A 22,088-nucleotide genomic window follows, 5' to 3' on the forward strand; every position below is an offset into this window, starting at 1 on the left:
GCAATTTTAGCCATTACCATCACAAACAAACTTTCAATGTAACCATGAAACATGCAGTGTTCCAACCATATTTTTAATATAAAGAGCATTTTTCATTGGTTCTAACAAAATTTTGTTCACTCAAAAAGGATTTAAAATAAATTAATTATGATTTTTTTAAGTTTACACATTTTTTAGTTGAGAGGGCATATTGGTCATTTACGAAAAAAACTAACCTTTGACTAACAGTCAACTAACGCTATAGTGATGTGAGTCGCATAAAAAAATGGAAAAACTTGAACTAGTGGCATATAAGAGAAAAGCCAATTTTAAATAGCATATAAGGAAAAAAGTCAAATTCTAGTGGCATAGATTCTCTCCGCAAACATTGACATATCCATGGTCCAGGGAGCTCACCCGTCCAGCGTTTCGCCCCTTCACTTCACCTCCCAACTAACTCGTATTTAAACCCCCCCAACCTGTACTCTTCTTGCTCGCGTTCGCGTATATATCCCTCTCCTCACACACACAGGTGTTCGTCCAAAATTCCGAACACAACCAAGCGCCATTCTTGCAAGCGCGATTCCCTTGCCATGGTGCTCGAGGGGCAGGAGACACCGGCGGCGGCGGCGGTGCACGGGCACCGGCTGTCTACGGTGGTGCCGAGCTCGGTGACGGGGGAGGCCAACTACGACCTCGCCGACGCCGACCTGGCCTACAAGCTGCACTACCTCCGCGGCGCGTACTACTACCCCGCGGGCGACGCCGTGCGCGGGATCACCATCAAGTCGCTCAAGGACCCCATGTTCCCCTGGCTCGACGCCTACTTCCCCGTCGCCGGCCGCATCCGCCGCGCCGAGGACGACGCCGCCGACGCCGCCGCGGCGCCCCGCCCCTACATCAAGTGCAACGACTGCGGCGTCCGCATCGTCGAGGCCAGGTGCGACCGCGCCCTCGACGACTGGCTCCGCGACGAATCCCCCGACCGCCTCCGCCAACTCTGCTACGACAAGGTGCTCGGCCCCGAGCTCTTCTTCTCGCCGCTCCTCTACATCCAGGTACACACATCCAAACACACAGAAGTTCAGAGCAATCTGCGTTTGAAAATTAAACTAATAGTATAGATTAGTTGCAGAGTCTATGGGGATTCTTTGATTAATTGTTAAAAAGTTCAGTGCAAATATGAGTAATTAGCTTAGCTAGCTTTGGATTGGTTGGTTGGTTGGTTATAACTGGTTCTTTGAATTGGCGGGAGTAGCTTTCAGTATGGTTCGCAGCTGTTGCTGCAGCTGTTAACATTTACTACTTCTACTCCAGTACTCACCGTATTTATGCTAGCTGAACTGGCAACCTAATCAGTGGCTGACCAACTTGGCAGACATTGCCAGCAAGCTGCGACTACTGTCGAAACTATTCTCTCAATTTCAAAATAAATCAATCTCGTAACGAAATGTAACACATCCTAATACGATGAATCTGGACACACTAGTTGGTTTATTTTGGGACGGAATGAGTAGCACTAGTGTAACCGTTGATTTGAGAAACCATCACAAGATTCATGGCACCTACTAGAAGGATTAGCTGCACTTGCTGTCCGGATCAGGTAGCTAGTGTGAGGGTGGTTAGGCAATTATCCTGCAGTGAAACACCTCAGTTCAGTACGCACAGGGCTGGGCATGGAGGTTTTTCACGCGGTGGCCGTGTATTGTGCCGTGAGCCGGTGGGATTGTTCTTGAATTCTTAGCGGTACAGGTTCACACAAAGCTAGTGATGCGGTTTTGAGGGTGAACTGTTTCTCCTTTTTTTCTTTTGCCTTTGGAAATGGCCAGGTGTTTATTCAGATATCCTGGGAAATGACCATGTTTTTTATTGATAACTGAAGAGTTGAGATGATCAAATCAATCTTATGAAATGAGTAACAGTAGAGATGATGATACCGACCGGTGCTAGAACATGTAGAGATCAATTGGGGCTTGTAATAAAAGTAACAAAAGTAACAATTTTACTCCACTGCAGAGAGGCTATACAGTCTGATAAAATCATTCATTGCTCCACCTTCACCAGATCTCTGAATCTAGAGTGATGGTATGAAAAAAGTGCTCTCTGAATCTGCCAACATGTCTCTACAGACTACAGTATTTGTGTACCATGGCTTCTCTGCTGGATTAATTGACCATTGACAGACCCAGCCCTTTTTCTGGAGTAACACAACCCCACCAACATTTAGAAAGATTCAGCACAGTAGTAGTACTGTACTATAGTAGTACTCGTAGTATCATACAGTATCAAATGAAAGAAAGAAAAAGATACAGCAGACAACTGAATTGATTCTATACCAGTTTTAATGTAGACAATTTCTCGTGTGATGGCTGGTAATAGAATGCCATGTCCTCGTCCTAGGTGAAACAACCACGTCATCTCGCGGGTAAATCCATTCATCGGTAGTGTGATTTTGTAAAACTACACAACCAAAATATATGTACTTAAGTGCTAAATGTCAAAATGTGTGTGGTTTTCTGCAATTTAGACCACAAAATGTGTAGTTTTATGAAATTTACTCTTTATTAATACTATGTCTTTTTGACTTTTTGCCTATATTTTCTTGTCAATTAAAAGACTGAAAATGTTTTACAGTATGAGCCATCACTCCCACGAGAGTTCAATGAAATTATTGAAATGGACATTATGTAAGTGGCACTTCAGTCTTAAGGAGCGAAGAATGATAATTGAAGAGTTGATCTAAAAGAATACTATGATTTACTACTAAAGAGGTGTTTACAAACAGAATTAGGTTTAAGAGCAAGTATAATAGTGAGCTATAAGCCTACTATAAACTTATGTGGAGGAGAGAAATAACAAAAAATCAAGAATTTTGGCTCTCATATAAGAGCTAGCTTAACACAAACTCCTAGGCAAATACATTAAATGCATAGGTGAGAGATAGGGAGAGGAGAAGATAGTTGTAGCCAACCTTATAGCTAATCCATTATATATGTTGGCTTTAAGATAGGCTAATAGTAGGAAATGAGTTCTACTATTATTCTTGCTCTAATATATAGATCACCGTAGAGGCCGTTGCTTCATTATTATGATGTCGAGGTCTCGTGGTCCACTGTCGATTTGCAGCACAGCTCACAAGTCACAGTTCTGACCTGATCGTCTAATTTTGATCCCAAATAGCTGCACCCCAATTCTTCAATTTCTGAACAAAGACAAACTTTTTTTATGAAAAGAAAACAAACTTAAGTGTTCTTGCTGTAATCTTGTATTGATGCAAAAGTGGTAACAATTAATGATTTTCTTGGGTTTGGACCGGCTCGCGCCGTGCATTGCAGGTCACGAGCTTCAAATGCGGCGGCATGGCGCTCGGCTTCAGCTGGGCGCACCTCATCGGCGACGTGGCGTCGGCGACCGCCTGCTTCAACACGTGGGCGCAGATACTGAGCGGCAAGAAGCCCGCGGGCACCGTCCTCGAGCCGGCGAACAAGCCGCTGGACCGCGCGCCCGCCGCCGCCGCCGCCGCCGCCGCGCCGCTGCGCTCCGTCAAGCCGGTCGGCCCCATCGAGGACCACTGGCTCGTCCCCGCCGGCCGCGCCATGGCGTGGTACTCCTTCCGCGTCACCGAGCCGGCGCTCAAGAAGCTGCAATCCGCGGCGGGACGCCATGCGGCGGGCACGTTCGAGCTCGTCTCGGCGCTCCTATGGCAGGCGGTGGCGAAGATCAGGGCGGCGGCGTCCAAGGAGGTGACCACGGTGACCGTGGTGAGGACGGACATGGCCGCCAGGAGCGGCAAGTCGCTGGCGAACGAGCAGAGGGTCGGGTACGTGGAGGCGGCCTCGTCGCCGGCGAAGACCGACGTCGCCGAGCTGGCGGCGATGCTGGCCGGGGACAAGGTCGTCGACGAGACCGGCGCGGTCGCCGCGTTCCCGGGCGACGTCGTCGTCTACGGCGGCGCCAACCTGACGTTCGTCGACATGGAGCAGGTGGCGCCCTACGAGCTGGAGCTGAAGGGGCAGCGGCCCGTCCACGTGGAGTACGGCCTCGACGGCGTCGGCGAGGAGGGCGCCGTGCTGGTGCAGCCGGACGCCGGCGGCCGCGGCCGCGTCGTCACGGTGGTGATCCCCAGGGACGAGGTCGACAGCCTCCGCGCCGCGCTCGGGAGCACGCTCCTGCTGCTGCAAGACGCCTGAGCCCGGAGCGCCGCCGTGCCGCGCGTCGTCTTAACACGCGGCGCCGGCGACCGGCGATCCGGCTGGTATGAAATTTCGACGAGCGTAGGACAATCTTGGCGCCTCTTTTTTCTCTGGAATTTACGAAGTCTGTACTGTATCATGATGTACCGTAATAAGTTGTTCGAGTGCCAGAATGGAAATGCAGTGTTATATACCACAGTATACTTGTCAGAAATTCAGAATACATTATTGTAAGTACTTTTGGGCGTACGGTAATTCAGATCAAGCATTATTATTTTTTAGACTGGGTAATTCACTGGGATCAAGCATTGTTACTACGGTTGAATTCAGATGAGATTTATACCGGTAGAATTCAGATCAAGCATTTGCTACTGCTAGTAGTATTGCATACGGTAATTTAATACTCTGGTGAATTGCACACAGTATTTTATCTGGCAGAAACAGTTTTTGCACATGCATGTCCTCCGTCTGATGACGTTATTCCTGAGTATTCATTCAATTATGGCTGTGGGTCGATAAATCGAAATCAATGTAGACTACCAGTACGTGATTAATATTGCCTGCAGAAAACACGTACTCCTAATAACTGACCTGCCATGGAGGCAATGCAAAGTTGCAAACCATGTACTAACGCCTGCCAACTGGTCGGACATGGACGCCTGTGACAGTGTGCCGTCGTGACCAAGTGCCCTAGCTTTTGGGCTCCACAAATATGCTTGAATTTTACACATTTTTCGGAAAATTATTAGACACCTTTTATTATTTGCAAAAGGCCCCGTTTAGATGGGTCACAATCTTGGCCCATCCAGGTAGATGGGCCGAGATTTAGGCCCATCAAAACAAGGCTCAAAGAGTAGTCTTCCATTGGGCTGGCCCAATTTGGAACCAGCAATACTAAAGCCCGGGCCAAGTTAGCAACGCGGCGGCCGCTACAAAACCAATTTGCGAGGGTGGCTAGGTCTCCTCCTCTTTCGCTTCGCTGACCCCCCAAAACCCTAGCTCGAGCGCTCCCTTCTTCCCCCCACCTCTGCGGCGGCGGCGGGCGGCGAGATGGCGAAGTCGCTGCGGTCGAAGCGGGAGAAGCGGCTGCGCACGCTGCGGCGGGAGATCGCGCAGCCCTTCTACGACAAGAAGGAGGCGGCCAAACTCGCCGCGCAGGCCGCCGCGCTCGAGGCGCCCGCGCTGCCGGTCCGCGCGCCTCCGCCGCCGTCCAAGGATTCCGGCGGCTCCCGCGCCGCCTCCAGCTCGGCATCGGCCATGGGTGAGCCTTCTCTCGTCTCAGTGGTTCGTTGTTGTGGGGGTAGCTGTGGCCCTAGTTTTCATGTAGGAGGCGGACAGAATCGCTCTGCGCCTTATCTGTTATGTTTGGGATGCTTGTTTGAGTATCAATCCTTCAGGTAGAGAATACTGCAGATTTCATCTCACGATGGTCCTGGTGCACACAAGGTTATAGCTGTAGCTGCGATCGGTGGATTGAGCTGACCTTCCACTTTATTGCTTTGCTCAGTTAGTACATGACTATCATGATAGTTCTTGGAGTGTATCAGCGGTGGAATTTGCTCCGATTGACAATGCGTTGGTGCTATGTTGATGTCTCGTCTGGAAACCTGGAAAAAAGCATGTTGTTGGATGCCAATTTGAGTAAATTTAGCTGCAAGGAGCATGAGCCGATAACTGTTCTGTTGTGCGTCTTTGAAAACTATTGGTGAAACAAATGAAAGCTTCCTTTCTGAATCGCTTGCCTATATGTGTGTTATGTTTGGACTGAAGATGCTGTTAAGTTCTTTTATTATTAGGTTGCTGTACATCTGTTTGGAGTCACTTCCTCTTGGTTTGCAATTTGAGTACTTGTATCAGGGAAGTGACCAATAGTAACATTTGTGTGATGTCCTGTTATGAAATTATTAATAGGTAATGGAAGGGTATAAGTTTCAAACAAATTTAGGTAATGGAACATACAAATCAGACACTGTTTTGCTTCACATGAAATTTGCACCTGTTAGTAAACACAAAACCTAACCGGTAGATGCAATTTTGGACTCATTCTCATATATCTAACAGAAACGACTTTTTCATCAATTTGTTTCTATTGCTGCCTTGTTGATCAAGTATGTTGTACTTACTAAATAAGCTTGGTTTGTTAGTATGGATCCTTCTGATTTTCCACCATCAAAACACCTGATTCAGAGACAGATATATTAGAGTCGGTTTTTACATTTTCACTTCACCTTGTTTCTTGACTGATGGCATGCTCTCTTTGTATCAACAAAACAGACGTTGAGATGGCGGATGAAGGAAATAACAAGTCCAAGTCCTTCTTGAAGCCAATTGGTAGCATTAGCAAGAAGAAGGTACAACTTCACTTGAAGATCAAGAAAGATAAAAGAAAAGCTAGGAAGAAGGGGAGGTTTAGTAAAAAGTAGGTGTCAAAGCTTACTCTGTTATGAGAACCATCAATTTTGGTTAGTTTGAACAATGCATGTAATGGTAATCTCTTGTGTTGTTGTGCACCTAAGTGTTAACCATCCATTCTGGGTGGATACCGTATTGAAATCAGCGAAAGCAGTGAGCCAGTGACACCCTATTCAGGAGCTTCATCCGTATTACTGATATGATCTTTTTTTAAGCATCTGTGATGAGCTATATATATTCATTTCCTGGTGAGTCTTTGCATCTGCTCTTTCCGAACTATTCTTAGTGATAACAAAAGGGCATGATGTTAATTTCACCTTGCATCTTGTTGATTTCTTAATGATTCATCATTTCATAATTTGGATCATTTTGCCCCAATGTTGGTGGGCGCTTGGGGATGGGGGATGTTCTTGGTTTACTACATCTCATGTACAGAACTTGTACCTATCTGTTGGATTGAAGTGCAAATTTCTTTGATCCAGTACTCCGGTGCCAGCCTTATTCCCCGTTCCTACGATATCTTCATTAAAGAATGCCAAGTCTCCAAGAACGCATGTTCCGTTCTTTGACAGTTTGACAGCAGTGGCATGTTGAGCCGTTAGGTAGCATATGAACTGTCAGATGCTGTTGTGCATATGAGGTTTTGTAACATGATCAAGTCAACACATAATTCCTGGCAATTTCCATGCACTCATGTGCACTAAATAACAGTAGTTGACTTAACATGAAATCCGATCAGAATTCAGAAAATAACCTCCAAACTGAAGAACATGAACTGAATTTTTTTTGGTATCGTATTTCAATAGCTAATTTTTCATGATACTGTATCGATTCTTAAATTCGTTGAACCCGGCACGAACAAGCTGCCTTGGCTGCTAAAAATGTCATTTGATCATTATGAATTTGGTACCTGTTAAATTATTGCACGACTCGTATCATGGTACACGAAGAACTCTGGCGTTGAATCGATCCTTGCACGTCTTAGTCCCCAACCCACACGCTCAGTTGCCATCATTATCCCCACCCGCTGACTGACCCAGGGCTGCATGTTTGTTACACCTCCCCAACATTTGCACAACTCGCACATCACCGAAGAAATGTTCAGACATACAAAAAGAAGAAGAAGAAGAAAAGAAGTTGCATCAGCAAGCCAGACATACTACTCTCTCTCGGTCCCTTTTCAAGTACAGTTATAGTTTTTTTATCCAACTTTAACCGTTCGTCTTATTTAAAATTATTAAAAAAAATTTAAAAAATAAATACACATAAATCACTATTCATGTTTTATCATTTAATAACAAGAAAAATACTAATCATAAAAAAATTAAGACGAACTGTTAAACGTTGGACATAGAAAACCACAACTGCACTTAATATAGGATAGAGGAAGTAGTGCTTTTTTTTTTGCAGGGGCATAATTATCATATCATGGTGTGCAAAGGAAGCGATGGGACAATCTCGTTATGTTTAAATTATTGGGGCATTTGCAAATTTGCCACCGGTTTTTTCAATATTGCAAGGATGCCACTCGAATGATAGTTCTAGTGGTATTTTTGTAATTTTCTAATGGCAGTTTTGCAATAACGATTCAAAGTAGTGGTAAATTTGCAATTGCCTTTAAATTATTAGGATGGACATTTTCCAAAAAGACTTGGAGATCGGTCAGGGCTTAGGACAAACCAGTGCACAATGTAACAGCGACATATCGCGTAGAAGAACAATTCAAACTTGAGTTATTTATTTATCTTTTACGATGTTTATGACCTCGATTTCAAGTCTACGCCTCCATTTTGTCAAAAATATTACTCCTTCCCCCCTCTGAATGGGATGGTTAAAATGCAAATTTAATATTTAGGTCTTTTTTTTCTCCAATAAAAGTTGGATGAAGATTAAGATTTTTGTGACACGATTTTAAAACTGCTAAACGTGCGTTTTGTGCGAAAACTTTTTATATGAAAGTTGCTCTAAAATATTATATTAATATATTTTTCAAGTTTGTAATAATAAAAACTCAATCAATCATACGTTAATACCACATTGTTTTGCGTAAAAAAACTTAATCCTAATCTTCATCTTCATCTTCAGATAAAAGAACGCCACCTCAATACCACTGTTCATCGTAAGATAAATTCGTTTTCGTTTTCGTGGACTTGAATTTCAAGTCTCCTCTCCGGGCCTCTCTACCATCCATGTCTTCTCCACTACGTCTCCCGCGCTAACCAACCTACAAAGATCAGAGATCGCGAGCGCGAGAGCTCGAGGTCGCAGAGGAGGAGAGAGAGAGAAGGAGATCAAGAAGCATGGCAATGGCGAGGAGGCTCGCCGCCGCGCTGTGTCTCGCGGTGGCCGCGGTGAGCGTGGCCGTGGCGACGGCGAGGTTCGTGGTGGAGAAGAACAGCGTGAAGGTGCTGTCGCCGCGGTCGCTGCGGGGGCGGCACGAGGCGGCGATCGCCAACTACGGCGTGCCGGACTACGGTGGCACGCTCACCGGCGTGGTTGTGTACCCGGCGGACGCGAGGCTGGCCGACGGGTGCAGGCCGTTCGGCGAGGCGGCGGCGAAGGCGCTCAGGTCGCGGTCGCGCCGCCCCGTCGTGCTCCTCGTCGACCGCGGCGGCTGCTACTTCGCGCTCAAGACGTGGCACGCGCAGCTCGCCGGCGCGGCGGCCGTGCTGGTGGCGGACGGCGTCGACGAGCCGCTGCTCACGATGGACAGCCCCGAGGAGGAGACCCCCGACATGGCGTTCCTCGCCAACATCACCGTCCCGTCGGCGCTCGTCACCAAGCAGTTCGGCGACGCCCTCCGCGCCGCCGCCTCCGCCGCCGACGACGAGGTGGTGGTGCGGCTGGACTGGCGCGAGTCGATGCCGCACCCGGACGAGCGCGTCGAGTACGAGCTCTGGACGAACAGCAACGACGAGTGCGGGCCGCGGTGCGACGAGCAGGCGGCGTTCGTCGGCGCGTTCCGCGGCCACGCGCAGCTGCTGGAGAAGCGCGGCTACGCGCTGTTCACGCCGCACTACATCACCTGGTTCTGCCCCGACGCGTTCCTGGAGACGACGCAGTGCAAGGCGCAGTGCGTCAACCGCGGCCGCTACTGCGCCCCCGACCCCGACGGCGACCTCGCCGCCGGCTACTCCGGCCGCGACGTCGTGCTCGAGAACCTCAGGCAGCTCTGCGTCCACCGCGTCGCCAACGCGCGCAACGCCTCCTGGCTCTGGTGGGACTACGTCGCCGACTACCACCTCCGCTGCTCCATGAAGGGCGACCACTACACCCGCCGCTGCGCCGACGACGTCGCCAAGTCGCTCGGTGAGTTAGCCGCCGCCGCCTCGCCGGCTTACCCTTCTTCTCGCCGCCGCCGCCGCTGACACAGTGGAGTTCATGGCGATGGACAGGTTTGCCGATGGATTTGATCGACGAGTGCATGGGGGATCCCGACGCCGACGTCGAGAACGACGTGCTCAAGACGGAGCAGATTGTTCAGGTTCGGTGACCAACTGACCAGCTTGATGCTGAAAAATGTAGTAGGATTTTGAAATTTTCGGTGTACTGACGAACACCTTCGCCATTGCTGTTCTTGATGCAGGTTGGACATGGCACCAGAGGGGATGTGACGATCTTGCCGACGCTGGTGATCAACAATGTGCAGTACCGGGGTAAGAACGATCAAGATCACACTGAATTGTGGCTAAGATCATTGTTCGATCGAAGATTTGGTGTTTGTTTCTCTCTGAAACAGATTGTTTGCTGTTGATTTTACAGGCAAATTGGAGAGCACTTCGGTTCTCAAGGCGATTTGTGCTGGATTCAAGGAGTCCACTGAGCCTGATGTCTGCCTGACACCAGGTTTGCAATCCTCACCAGCTGAAATCACACTTGATCAATCACTTGATCCAAGTACTAATCATTGATCATGAATTCATGATATCCACTAATCATGGCAGAAATGGAGACTGACGAGTGCCTGAACAACAATGGCGGCTGCTGGCGAGACGAGAAGACCAACATCACTGCCTGCAAGGTACCCCATTCCCAAAATTCTTTGAAGATCACAAGAAATTACTGTGATACAAATCAATTCAAGTAGATAAAACTTGTATTGACTCACTTGATTATTTGGCAGGACACTTTCAGGGGAAGAATTTGCCAGTGCCCTGTAGTTGATGGTGTTCAGTACCAAGGAGACGGCTACACCCACTGCAAAGGTTGTACTAGACTACTGCTAATGTTTCACCTTCAATTCAGTGTTCTTCAGAGGATCATTTCATTTCAGCTCATCTTGCACCTGAACGTGGCTGAATTTCCTACTGATGTTTCTGCTCCACTGCAATCTTTTCAGCGGTCGGACCAGGGCGGTGCGCGATGAACAACGGTGGCTGCTGGAAGGGGACGAGAGACGGCAAGACGTTCTCTGCTTGCTCGGTACTATGATAAAAACATGCCACCTCTGTGATCTTCTTCTAAACCACATTGGGTGTGACCAAAAAATGCTTGTTGGCCTATCCGCCGCAACCGAATTTTGAATTCTGAGTATGCTTTTAAGCATTTGGCTTTTAAATCGTGAACAACACAAATATATAAGTTTTACTCAGGAACTATTTTTGGTTGGTTCATTCATTTCTAAGCCGTAGCTCAACCGATCAGACACGGGCCATGGTGTCTGTCACTGTCACCTGCTAGCTTCAGACTCATCTGATGTTTTGAGCTGTTTGCAAATGCAGGATTCAGACTTGAGTGGGTGCAAGTGCCCACCTGGGTTCAAGGGCGACGGGCTCCATTGCGAAGGTGATGAAATCACTTGTCACTCTCCTGCAAATTTCTTGGTCAGAATTGCATCAGGTTGTCGTCGTCAGATCTTGTTCTTGATCCGTTCTTCGCCATTGCAGACGTCGACGAGTGCAGCGAGAAGCTGGCGTGCTCCTGCCCTCACTGCTCCTGCAAGAACACATGGGGTTCGTTCGACTGCAGCTGCCATGGCAACAACCTGATGTACATCAAGGCTGAAGACACCTGCATTGGTAATTCTTCGTCAATGGAGATCAATCCAGCCTCGACATCGTCATCTTCCTCATCTCGTCGCTCGAGATTTTGAGAATGGGTTTGTGTTTTTTTGGTTGCATTGCAGCGAAGAACATGTCGGCGTTTGGGTGGCTGGTGACGACGCTGGTGCTGTCCTGCCTCGCCGGCGCCGGCGTCGCCGGATACGTGTTCTACAAGTACAGGCTCAGGGTACGCTGGATATGATCAGACAGCGTCATCTGAACATTTTTGTCAGAAAATGTTCTTCTTCCAAAGATCATATCCATTGCTGGCGTTGTTACTGATTTTGCTCTTGTTCTTGTTCGTGTGCAGAGGTACATGGATTCAGAGGTGATGGCGATCATGTCGCAGTACATGCCTCTCGAGGGCCAGAACGGCGAGAGGCTGCCGCTGAGAGAGGAGGCCCAGGTTGAGCATGCTTAGCTAGGCAGGTACTAACAACTTCCTGTCTGAACTCTGAACAGAAATTGTGGCCAAGTAGTTACTGAACTCATATGTTTCAGCATTATTTGTCTGTGATTATAGTTCCTTCTCTGATTCTTTCCATGCTTGCAGTTGCAGAGGTTGAACATTTTGGCAATGTCCATTCGTTTTGAGACGCCAAGACACATGACAGCGACGAATGCCGCGATGTACATGGCGAAGTTCAGACATCATACTTGATGACAGGGGTTCTTGCAGTTTCTGCTTGGTGCTTTTGTAGAGAACTGAACCAAATAGGTTCAGAGTTTCTGGTAGAAGAACGGGATAAGTCTATGTCAAGCCGGTGCACCGCAAAGTGCAGACTAGACAAGTATAGCTGCTGTAATGCAGATTTGTTAGAATATATTGTGAATAATAGATCAACAATCTTCCTAATAACTTTGAATCTTGAACGCCTGATTTGTGGCATCACTTCATTAACAACTGAATCAGTTGAACTTCTAAGTGGTATCTAGGACGCACTTGCATTGCATTACCTTATACGAATGATTATCATTCTACAATAATACTACTACAACACGATCAAAATTTTGTTACCTCGCGTTCCACACACAACACTATTCTACTATCCTTGAAAACTTAACAGAGCCTTCGTCCACAAGGCTGGTTTGCTTTCTCTTCTTGGATAGCCTCTGGAAACCACTCTGTTCATCAACAAACTGAGCAGCGGTCCTCGCTCGTAGTTCTTCAAGAGTCTCTCCTTCCTTAGCTCGCTCGATCACCTGAATGCAACCGCAGGAAGGTCAAAATACAAATTTCATCGCATTGCACTGCAGTATATGGTAGGTTAGTTCGAAGAGGAAATGTTTGATCCGTTACCAAATGTCGCCCGTAGAGATGAGTGCTCGCAAGTGCTTGGAGAGCGTTCTGCGCCTCTTGCTTTGTGACGAATTCAACAAATGCGAAACCCCTGTGACTCCCAAACTTCATAGGCAGTCTGAGGCTTTTGATCTGAAATTATGTTCCATTGATACACGTAAGTACAAACAAGAGAAAATTCCTTGTGTTCTCAACCTGAAAACATAAGCATTGATCAACCTGAAAGCAGCTAACTCCTTTTTGTCTATCGAAGAGAACAGAAAGCATGAACATGATAAGTGTTTTACTATTTTCATGATATATTGTTGCGTGATATTAAATTTTATTCCACAGACTACTATCCTGGACACAAAAGGACAATTACCTGGCCAAATGGGCTAAATAATTGCCGCAAGTCCTTTTCAGTTGCTTCAAATGCTACATTCCGCACGAGGAGTTTTGTTGAACTCTTATCCTTTTCATTTTTCTTAGTCTGACCATCTTTTCTCCCATGACACAGTTGCAAGATCAAAGCATGTCCATCCAAAACCGTTCCCTATTAACACACACAACATACAGCAGGCTGAACATCAACAGAGATCATGGTGCGCAAAAGAGAGAAGAGAGGAAAACGAAGGGTGGGAGGGGTACCTGTAGATCCTTGCAGACACTGGTTGCAGTTTCAACTGAGTCGAACTCAACAAAGCCAAATCCCATCGAAACATTCTTGCCATTCTTAATGTGCTTCTTAACCTGTAGAGATATCCAACAAAGATGTTTGAGAATGAGATCTGGAAAACTCCATTCAATGCCCATAAGCATTGCAACCATACCGTTGCACTTTTAAGACTTCCACTCTTCAATTTTGTGCTGAAATGCTGCTTCAAGGATTCATCCGATGTCTTGAAATTCAAATTCTTGACAAATACAGATCGCGACTGCAATGGACAGTTGTGTGTTACTAAGATTTGTAATTATTTGGGCCTAAAGCAAATAGATGATATCTAAAGGCTTGCACATGCAGCCACAAAAACTCGCAGGCAGGTGCAACCACAAGAAAACACGAAACAGCCTCTAGCATCATACAGTAAAAGCGGTCCAAGTATATAAGGAACACCGAGTGTTATTCAGACATGAACAGTTGAACACAAATGCCAAAATCCAACTTGGACATGGCCACACGGGAGTCAGTGACAGTTAAGAGATGGTTATAATATAGATTTAAGTCAAGAGAAAGTTCCAAACCTCCACCCTGTCAGGATCAATCTCTTCAGCACTCACTCCTTCCACAGTTTGCTCTACAATTGCTTTAGTAACAATCCTGTCACCAACAACATCCTTCTCATCATCTTCCACAGGTGCTGAGGTGGGAGATAAAATATTTTCAGGTGCCCACTCCAAATACAGTGGAGTATCCCTGCAGTAAATAGTAACACCAACTTAGGAAATATACATGTGCAGATTTCACAATCACACTAATAGCTAGAATTATATAACATTCACAAAAATTCAGAATAATAAAACATAAAAAAAATAAACCATAAGGATGACAGGGTATCGATCTATAAGATATGAATATGCATCTCTCTCTCTTGCTACATGCATGCCAGTGCAAATAGGATCTAGTTGTATCAACGTCGATAATGGGTTTTTTCTTTCAGAATAATAAAACATAAAAAAAATAAACCATAAGAATAATAATTCCATAGAGAGCATATCGATCTATAACTAGAAAGCATTACAACACCCTCAGATCAAATAGACTAAAATACAAGCATCAAGTATGAATATGCGTCTCTCATGCTACTAAAATACAAGTATCAGATATGAATATGCATCTCTCTCTCTTGCTACATGCATGCCAGTGCAAATAGGATCTAGTTGTATCAACGTCGATAATGGGTTTTTTCTTTCAGTTCCTAGGCAAACTTTAACTTAGATTACCAGGCACATGCATATGAAAAGTCGATTAAGAATGGAGAAAACAAACTAAAGAAAACCCCTCATTCTTGAAGTAAATATCGATGGCTGCCTAATTTATTTAAAGAAAATATGTTAACTATCATGCATTATTCTATCTTAACAGAAAATTTACTACATTGATTTATCCTAAAAGCTCAATAAAACTGTATTCAAACTAGTCATTAAGAGTATTAGATGTGGACTAGCACTATTGCAGATACTTACTTGTATCTTGTGTACAGTAACTTTTTGAAAGCATGCCGAGCTTCTGTCGCTTCAACAAAAACTACCTGACATACAAACTCAAGGGGTGAAATTATTCGCAATACAGGTAATAATGTTCACTTGGTAATTTGTAGAGCAAAAGAAATACAAAAGTGAAACATTCCAGACAGTAATGTAGGACACTCAAACACTCAAAAGTGTCATGATATAATGACCAATGACCAATGAACAATTGAACAAAATAAGCAGAGATAGTTACATACCAAGGCAAACACTCTGGTTGGAGGGAGGATGATTTTATCCAGGCTTCCATGTTTGCGAAACATTGTGGCAAGATCTTCCTCACAAGAACTATATGGCAAGTTCTTTACCAATATCACATGGTTGCTTCTTTTAAACTTCTCATTTCTTTTGGAAGCAAGCTCTTCCAATGCAGCAACATTAACTCCAGACCTTGATAAATATTTCTTGGTCTCTGCAATGACATGTGTCTCACCAAGAGCAATACGAACAGCAAGGTCATCTGCTTCTCTATCAAGTAATTCACTTTTACTGATTCCATTCTTCCTTGCTATGTTTTCAGCAACCTAAATGTGAATGAGTTTGATCGGTTAGCATGATACACGAGAGTTTGATTGTTTTTTTTTTTTTTCAAAATTCAGCAAAACTATCCTAACCCTAAAAAGGATACAAGGAAATATTTGAATGCAGTATAGGGTAAAATTAGTAGCTAAGTACAAACCATGTCAATGAAAAAACGTTGAACACAAGCAAAATGCAGTAAATCCACATCAAGGTATCAAACATTAACATACAGTATCTTGGCGCATATAAAAGCTGTTCCAAGCTCTCGTATCCCCACTGATTTCAGAAGCTTTCCTCTGATCCAACTTTTGTTGTTTGAGACTCATTTTCTTCTCTTCGTAACTAGATCTGAAAATTTTAAAACAAATTTTAATTATTGAATAATTAATTGAAGAGAAGAATGGCCACAAGGGAAACTTCTTTTCTTACTCAATCTTTTTATTATTTAGTGGCTTAGCAGCCTTAACACGCAAAAGTCGCCCCTGAAAACTTGAGTTGTCCAATTCAAGTGCCCTACAAGGCAAAAAAATATTAGCCAAGCCAAACACATAAGAATCAAGGATAGTCTCAATATTTTGTGATACTTTTTTGTTCTATTCAATCATTTAAATTATGTTCTGATTCCTGAAGTTTGCAGAAGTGTTTTTTTTTTTGTGAGCTAAATCAGTGTTACACTGTTCCAGATTTAGTCCATCACAATTAAGCATTGGATTATAAATGCCAACGGTTTGAGGCAAATACAAGACATTGTTAACCTCTTTTTTCCTTCTAATTTCATTCCTTCCTAATAATTCTGTACAACCAAGTACAAAGAGGGCTAGCAGAATACAGGGTGTGAGTATAAACTGCTACTGAACAATATGCGTCTCATTTATAAGAGTGGCCAACAGTAATGGATTAAATTATCAGCAGTAAGCTAAACAACAATAAGTTCATCTACATTTGAAATCATAAACTTGCTGACCAAATTTACCTGACTGCTGAGTCTGGAAGGCTAAAGAGCACATAACCTCTTCCAGTTGATAGCTTTGTGGTTTTATCAACGACAATACGTGCTTGATCAACATCACCATATTGGCTACACAGCTCCACTAAATCACATTCACTGAAATCATACACAAAAATACTCTTTTAAGAATAATCAGGCAGCCATAGCTTCGATTATTCCATATGACACACAAACACTGATCTCAGAAAGGACAAGCAATAACATACGTAGTTGCATATGGAAGATTGCAGAAAAATATACGGCCAGTCTCCAGTGCCAACTTCTTCTCGTCAGTAATTAAAGCAGCTTCTTCATCTTCCTTTTCTTGATTGTCATCTTCTTTTAGTTGGCTGTCAAGATTTTCAACCTCTTCGTTGTCAGAGTTTCCCGCCTCTTGCACAGTAGAGCCTTCCAGAGTCATTTCCTTATCTACATTTTTTTTCAAGTTCAGACTATCCTTCTGATGAGCTATTTCATCCTTTTCATCTGCATCGTGTGATTCATCAGATGAGTCTTCATCATCAGTGCTGTGGTCCGATTGATCACCAGAATCTTCGTCAGATTCTGAATCTGACCAATTTTTCTTGATTTTACTCTTAAAGAAGTCCATATCTGTCATATCTTTGCCTTGTTTACTTTCTATTTTTAGCTCTTCTGAAGCCTCTTCTGAGGAGGAATCATCAGATTCTGACTGATCATTCGCCATTTCCTCATCAGAAGAATCTCCAGAAGATGAGTCATTCTCAGAAACTGGAACATTCTTCTGAGGTTTCTCAGGCTTTTCACTAACTACCATGCTATCCTTGGCAGAAGCATCAAGGGTACCCATCGTATCATTAGCCCACATCTTTGCTTTTGAGCGGGGCTGCATAACCTCAAGAAACTCTTGGAACTTGGGATCACTAGCGGCACTGCCTTTAGAACCTCCCACATCATCAGATACTTTTTGGCCCTTGGAACTTTTGAGTGGTGCACTAACATCTCCAGTCTTAGTCTTGTCTTTGCTATTATATTCAGGCTTCTTTAAAGAATGACGGCTCCAAGGGCGAGGAGCTTCAGGATCACCAATCTTACGAGCAACCTGACACACACCGGAGGAACTGTTAAGTCCGTAAGGTAAGGAAATGCTTATTTCCTTACATTAACCCACCATAGTCATATTCAATCTTCTATAGGCAATTCATCAAGTGGATAGCAGTCCAATGAGGGAAAAAACTAAAAATAGTTGAGGAATACGGGAAGTACCTCGCAGGTGATCTTACAAGTGTCGATGTATGTGTTGTTGAAATACTTGAGTGCTTCCTCCGCCTCCTCGTTAGTTCTGAAACCAACGAATGCAAATTGCCTGCTCTTTCCATCCCTACCCAAAAGAAAGACATCGAACTTTATGCCTTGCTCGCACTACATCTATAACCACTGAAAATATTTTATTCAAGCAGCAGCACATGTTGCATGTGTTAATGGTGTAAATCAGGTACATCCTATCTTCGAAAGCCTAGCATCATAGCCAGAGGTGACAATCAAACTCGAGGTTTCCTGACCTAAAGGGCCAAACTTTTTCGAGATCAAGGTCCAATTTTGAAATCCAACCCACAACTGAACAGAACAATGCAGGATAGTGAGACTTTGATTCTCTTGCCCATCATCGCAAAAAAAAAAAAAAAGAAAAAAAAAGAAAAAAAAAAGAGCACAATCTTTTGTATAAACTAGCAAATGCTCATCCTATCGTTATGTAGGAATATATACATCCAGCAAAAAGAACAAAAAGAAGCATTTATTTTGCTGGTCCTCTGCAGTTACACGAACCACTAAGACAGCCACCAAGCTGCCATGGAAGCAGTAGCAGCAACGACCTCAGCCTCTAAACGAGCAGCTTCCTCTCGATTATTACTTACTTGGTGCGGATGACCTTGGCGTCGGTGACCTCCCCCTTCCGCGAGAACACCTCCCGCAGCCGCCCCTCGTCGGCGCCCTTGGGCAGGTTCTTCACGCACAGCCGCGACGACCTGCACCACCACAACCACAACCGCAACCGCCGCCAAATCAGCCACCGAGAAAACAAAAACAGCAAGACACGCAGCAGTGGACTCAATAGAGAGGATTCCCCCACATGCCGATGCCGGCGAAGTCCCCCCCCCCCCCCCCCCCCCCGGCTTCTGCGGCGGCGACGAGGTCGGAGGAAGAAGAAGTGCAGAGGCGGCGGCGGTCGAAGCCTCCCAAACTCCGCAAACAAGGGTTGCTCTTGCGCTTGCGCTTGCGCGACGATGAGGATACTGGGCTCCCGACAGTAAATGGGCCGTACATGGGCTAGATCAGCCAGCAAATGGGCCTCGTCGCGGCCGGCGAGAGGAGAAATTTTCTCATTTTTAGTTTTTATTTAATTTCAAAAATTGTTTTTATTTTGAAGTATTACATATCTCTTCTTTGTATAAAGGTAATGTCCACTAAATGACTAAAGCTCGACATGCAAGCATGTCACATCAATACATTAAGCATACAAAGCTCAACATACGAGCATATAGTAATTATATCTACAATTTATTTTATTCTAAAACTAAACATGCACATGCTAAATCATCATTCTCAAATAATTTTTATAATATTTCAATCTAAATCATTTCAGCATTTCTCCATTATCTAACATATATCCTGCAGCAAAGCGCGAGGCATCATCTAGTATATTTGAGCACTCTTTGCGAGAGATATTTTACAAAACACCCTTCAAAGAATTTTTTTTTAATGGCGTGGCACACAGCAATTAGTGTATGCTAACTATCTCACGGAGCATCCCACATTCTACAAGCGATCCCTTGCAACTTTCTAAAATCTCTAGGAGTGTGATAAGGGGGTCACATGTAAAATAGCATTACATGTTAGAAAATTGATTCACTGGTGCCAGTAGTGTCGTAATACAGTAATATTGCTTAACTCCTAGTGTTATGTTTGTTGCCTAAACAATATAACCATGGATTTCACATGAGGTTGTCGGGGTTGGGGCTTTTAACTATTTGCCACTCTTACGAGTGGTGCTTAACGATTTGTCACTAGGCCCACATGTCATAGACACGTAAAAGCCCACATGTCATTGATAAGGTGTAGCAAATCGTTAATTGCCATGTCAGAAGAGTGGCAAATAGTTAAATTTCCCGTCGGGGTTGGCTGACCCAGCGATTGTGTTGTAGCTCCACCACTACAGGCGGTCCCTTTGGAAGCCCTCTACGGCAAGGGGCCATTTTGCAGGCACCTTCTTACACTCTTATGTAAGGACATAAAGGGGGCCACCTGCAGTAGCCGGTCCTTCTTCGCTAAGCTGTTAGGGGTATAGATTTTGTCGGTGATATGGCACCGGGGATACGCACAGTAGAGGGAAGTCACCTTCCCATCTGGCCACGTGGCCGCGCGGCCTGGCCTTCCCCCGCCCCCTCGGGGGGTGATCAGGTAACACTGAGGTGGCCAAGGGGCCTCGGGGTGCCATGTCACGCCCCTCGGGCCCTCAGCACGTGCTGCCCCGAGGCCCCTGGCCGGCCATCACGTGGCAGGGAGAGTGGGCGGAGCAAGAGCGCCGCTCACCGCTTTCAATGCGCGGCGCCCCAACCGTCCCACGCTGCATTTAATGCGGCGTGGGCGGGCGTGCGGCACCGCCCGATTGACCCACGTCAATCGGGCTCGACCGGTCTGTGACCAGTCACAGGTGATTGGACTGGTGGCAGTGCCCCCACGTCCTGCCCAGTGTCAAGCGGAGTGGGGGCAAGTATGCCCCGTCCCATCGGCACACTGCCGAGAGCGCCCCCTCGCGCATGGTGAGCCCGCCAAAGTCTCCATACATTTAAAAGAGAATGAACAGGAGTGTCCCCCGTGTCAGGCGGAAGACGGCGTTGGGCCCCACCTAGAGACGCACAACCACCTTGCTTCCGGTTGAAGGCACGGATGGCGGTCTGATCCAGGTTAGGTGGGTCCCCCTCCCATGGAGGGGTACGCATAGACGGTGCATGTGGTATCCCTTGAACTATAAAAGGAGGACCTCGCCCACCAAGAAATGGGACGACTCTCAATAGCTTGAGCCCTAGAAGAAGAATAGTTAGGTTTCCCCAGGAGCTCAAGACCTCTCGCAAGAACTCATCATAATCCCACGCACAGGAGTAGGGTGTTACGCTTCCCAGCGGCCCGAACCTGTATGATCCCTTGTCTTCCACATAGACTCGTGAGCGATCTAGTAGTTAGACCACAAGCGGAAGTGCGCTCTTGATCATCGCGCCATATCCCTTGGCCGAACTCACAAAGGGGGGTCTCACGACCACCCGCTAGAGAGCATCACTCCTCGACAGATTTGTAATACTTTAAAAATAAAAATTATTTGTGAAAATATTTTAATAAATGAAATTAAAAATAAAAAACTAGATGAAAACAAAGCGGATATGGACGGATAATGCTCATACCATATTCGTTTTCATATTTTTTACCGGATACAAAAACGAATACGAAAAATAATACGGATTATCTCGAATACGAATAAGAATCGAATATGATCAGGCACGGATATGGAAACAAATTTTTCTCGGAACATGAAAACCAAGTCAAGTTCTAATAGAAACAAATATCAACATATATAATTAGCTCATTTTTATAAATATCTTTTTAAAATTTAAATAATAGTATGGACTAGTGTTAAGAGATAAACTACTATTAAAATCTATAAAGGTATATTGAAGGTCATAGAGTTAGAAAGAAATGAGCTATGTCTCATGGCTTCTGCAGATATCCAAGGGACATTTAACTTCTTGCCACTTTTAAGATGTGTCAATTAATTATTTGCCACTCGCTGTCTATGACATATGGGTCCAGTGGCAAATAATTTAGCACCACTCGTAAGAGTGGAAAATAGTTAATTATTCCTATCCCGAATAGAACTGATCACCGGATGTCCGAATTATTGTCCGTATTCGACGAAAACCCCGATACCATATCCGTATTTGTATCCGAATCCAAGCTATCCGATCCAAAATGTATCCGTATCCGTTTTTGTTCGGAGCGGACGAAAACTATCCGCTCCGTTTTTATCCCTACCCCACGTGTTGCTGCAGAAGTTTTGTACGATATTAGTAGAAACAATATGTATGATAGTTGCACTTTGTATAGTTTTCATTTCTGATCGACTATTGAGAAAAAGCTAAAAACAATAAGATAATGTGGTATATAATAATTTAAATCATATATGGATTGATCGTTAAAAGATAAAATTAAGGTGATCTTGCTCTATCAGAAAAGAAAAGGAAATAATAACCATCCAAACACGAAACGGAAGTGATATGATTTTATAACAGAATAGAAAGATAAAGATGATAAATATAATTAAGATGATGTGATCTATAACCAGATTAGAGAGAAATAGCATTAAGAAGAAGGAGGGGAGGTGGGGTAACGAC

At 44.9% G+C, this 22,088-nt stretch overlaps 4 protein-coding genes across 5 annotated transcripts; 3 read left to right on the forward strand and 1 right to left on the reverse strand.

Moving 5' to 3' along the window:
• The first annotated feature begins 462 nt into the window (after window positions 1–462).
• On the forward strand, window positions 463–4,453 carry LOC127771772 (protein ECERIFERUM 26-like). The gene is made up of 2 exons (XM_052297706.1): window positions 463–1,037; window positions 3,315–4,453. The coding sequence occupies exons 1-2, from the start codon at window positions 573–575 to the stop codon at window positions 4,167–4,169; spliced, it is 1,320 nt and encodes a 439-aa protein (XP_052153666.1). The 5' UTR covers window positions 463–572; the 3' UTR covers window positions 4,170–4,453.
• Window positions 4,454–5,126: 673 nt separating this feature from the next.
• LOC127770253 (uncharacterized) lies at window positions 5,127–6,756 on the forward strand. Its single transcript, XM_052295918.1, has 2 exons — window positions 5,127–5,433; window positions 6,447–6,756. The coding sequence occupies exons 1-2, from the start codon at window positions 5,223–5,225 to the stop codon at window positions 6,593–6,595; spliced, it is 360 nt and encodes a 119-aa protein (XP_052151878.1). The 5' UTR covers window positions 5,127–5,222; the 3' UTR covers window positions 6,596–6,756.
• A 2,007-nt stretch (window positions 6,757–8,763) lies between these two features.
• On the forward strand, window positions 8,764–12,367 carry LOC127770252 (vacuolar-sorting receptor 7-like). Of its 2 annotated transcripts, none has more exons than XM_052295915.1 (12): window positions 8,764–9,893; window positions 9,980–10,068; window positions 10,171–10,240; window positions 10,347–10,430; window positions 10,529–10,605; window positions 10,708–10,789; window positions 10,924–11,006; window positions 11,306–11,369; window positions 11,471–11,602; window positions 11,710–11,813; window positions 11,937–12,055; window positions 12,180–12,367. In XM_052295915.1, exons 1-11 carry the CDS (start codon window positions 8,885–8,887, stop codon window positions 12,045–12,047), a joined length of 1,905 nt encoding a protein of 634 aa, XP_052151875.1. In that variant the 5' UTR covers window positions 8,764–8,884; the 3' UTR covers window positions 12,048–12,055; window positions 12,180–12,367. The 2 variants fall into 2 exon arrangements, with proteins under 2 accessions (XP_052151875.1, XP_052151876.1); XM_052295916.1 differs by having other exon boundaries at window positions 11,937–12,051.
• Window positions 12,368–12,468: 101 nt separating this feature from the next.
• LOC127770251 (uncharacterized) lies at window positions 12,469–18,893 on the reverse strand. Its single transcript, XM_052295914.1, has 15 exons — window positions 18,776–18,893; window positions 18,561–18,671; window positions 17,911–18,025; window positions 16,893–17,746; window positions 16,651–16,782; window positions 16,107–16,190; window positions 15,908–16,025; window positions 15,356–15,679; window positions 15,093–15,157; window positions 14,151–14,322; window positions 13,739–13,843; window positions 13,557–13,658; window positions 13,291–13,461; window positions 12,927–13,058; window positions 12,469–12,829 (listed from the first exon to the last, which is right to left on the reverse strand). Coding segments are annotated over exons 1-15 (2,652 nt in total). The 5' UTR covers window positions 18,778–18,893; the 3' UTR covers window positions 12,469–12,664.
• Between the last annotated feature and the right edge of the window lie 3,195 nt (window positions 18,894–22,088).

This window comes from Oryza glaberrima, chromosome 4, assembly GCF_000147395.1.
Source record: "Oryza glaberrima chromosome 4, OglaRS2, whole genome shotgun sequence".
NCBI classification, from domain to species: Eukaryota; Viridiplantae; Streptophyta; class Magnoliopsida; order Poales; family Poaceae; genus Oryza; species Oryza glaberrima.

Coding starts and splice junctions, on each gene's coding strand:
- LOC127770252 (XM_052295915.1), top strand. CDS start 8,885: ATGGCAATGGCGAGGAGGCTCGCCGCCGCGCTGTGTCTCGCGGTGGCC. Junction 11,007..11,305: donor AGACGTTCTCTGCTTGCTCG/GTACTATGATAA, acceptor TTGCAAATGCAG/GATTCAGACTTGAGTGGGTG. Junction 11,603..11,709: donor GGCTGAAGACACCTGCATTG/GTAATTCTTCGT, acceptor GTTGCATTGCAG/CGAAGAACATGTCGGCGTTT.
- LOC127770251 (XM_052295914.1), bottom strand. Junction 16,783..16,892: donor AATCTTCCATATGCAACTAC/GTATGTTATTGC, acceptor GTATGATTTCAG/TGAATGTGATTTAGTGGAGC. Junction 13,659..13,738: donor GAAGTCTTAAAAGTGCAACG/GTATGGTTGCAA, acceptor ATATCTCTACAG/GTTAAGAAGCACATTAAGAA.
- LOC127771772 (XM_052297706.1), top strand. CDS start 573: ATGGTGCTCGAGGGGCAGGAGACACCGGCGGCGGCGGCGGTGCACGGG. Junction 1,038..3,314: donor CGCCGCTCCTCTACATCCAG/GTACACACATCC, acceptor CGTGCATTGCAG/GTCACGAGCTTCAAATGCGG.
- LOC127770253 (XM_052295918.1), top strand. CDS start 5,223: ATGGCGAAGTCGCTGCGGTCGAAGCGGGAGAAGCGGCTGCGCACGCTG. Junction 5,434..6,446: donor CAGCTCGGCATCGGCCATGG/GTGAGCCTTCTC, acceptor TCAACAAAACAG/ACGTTGAGATGGCGGATGAA.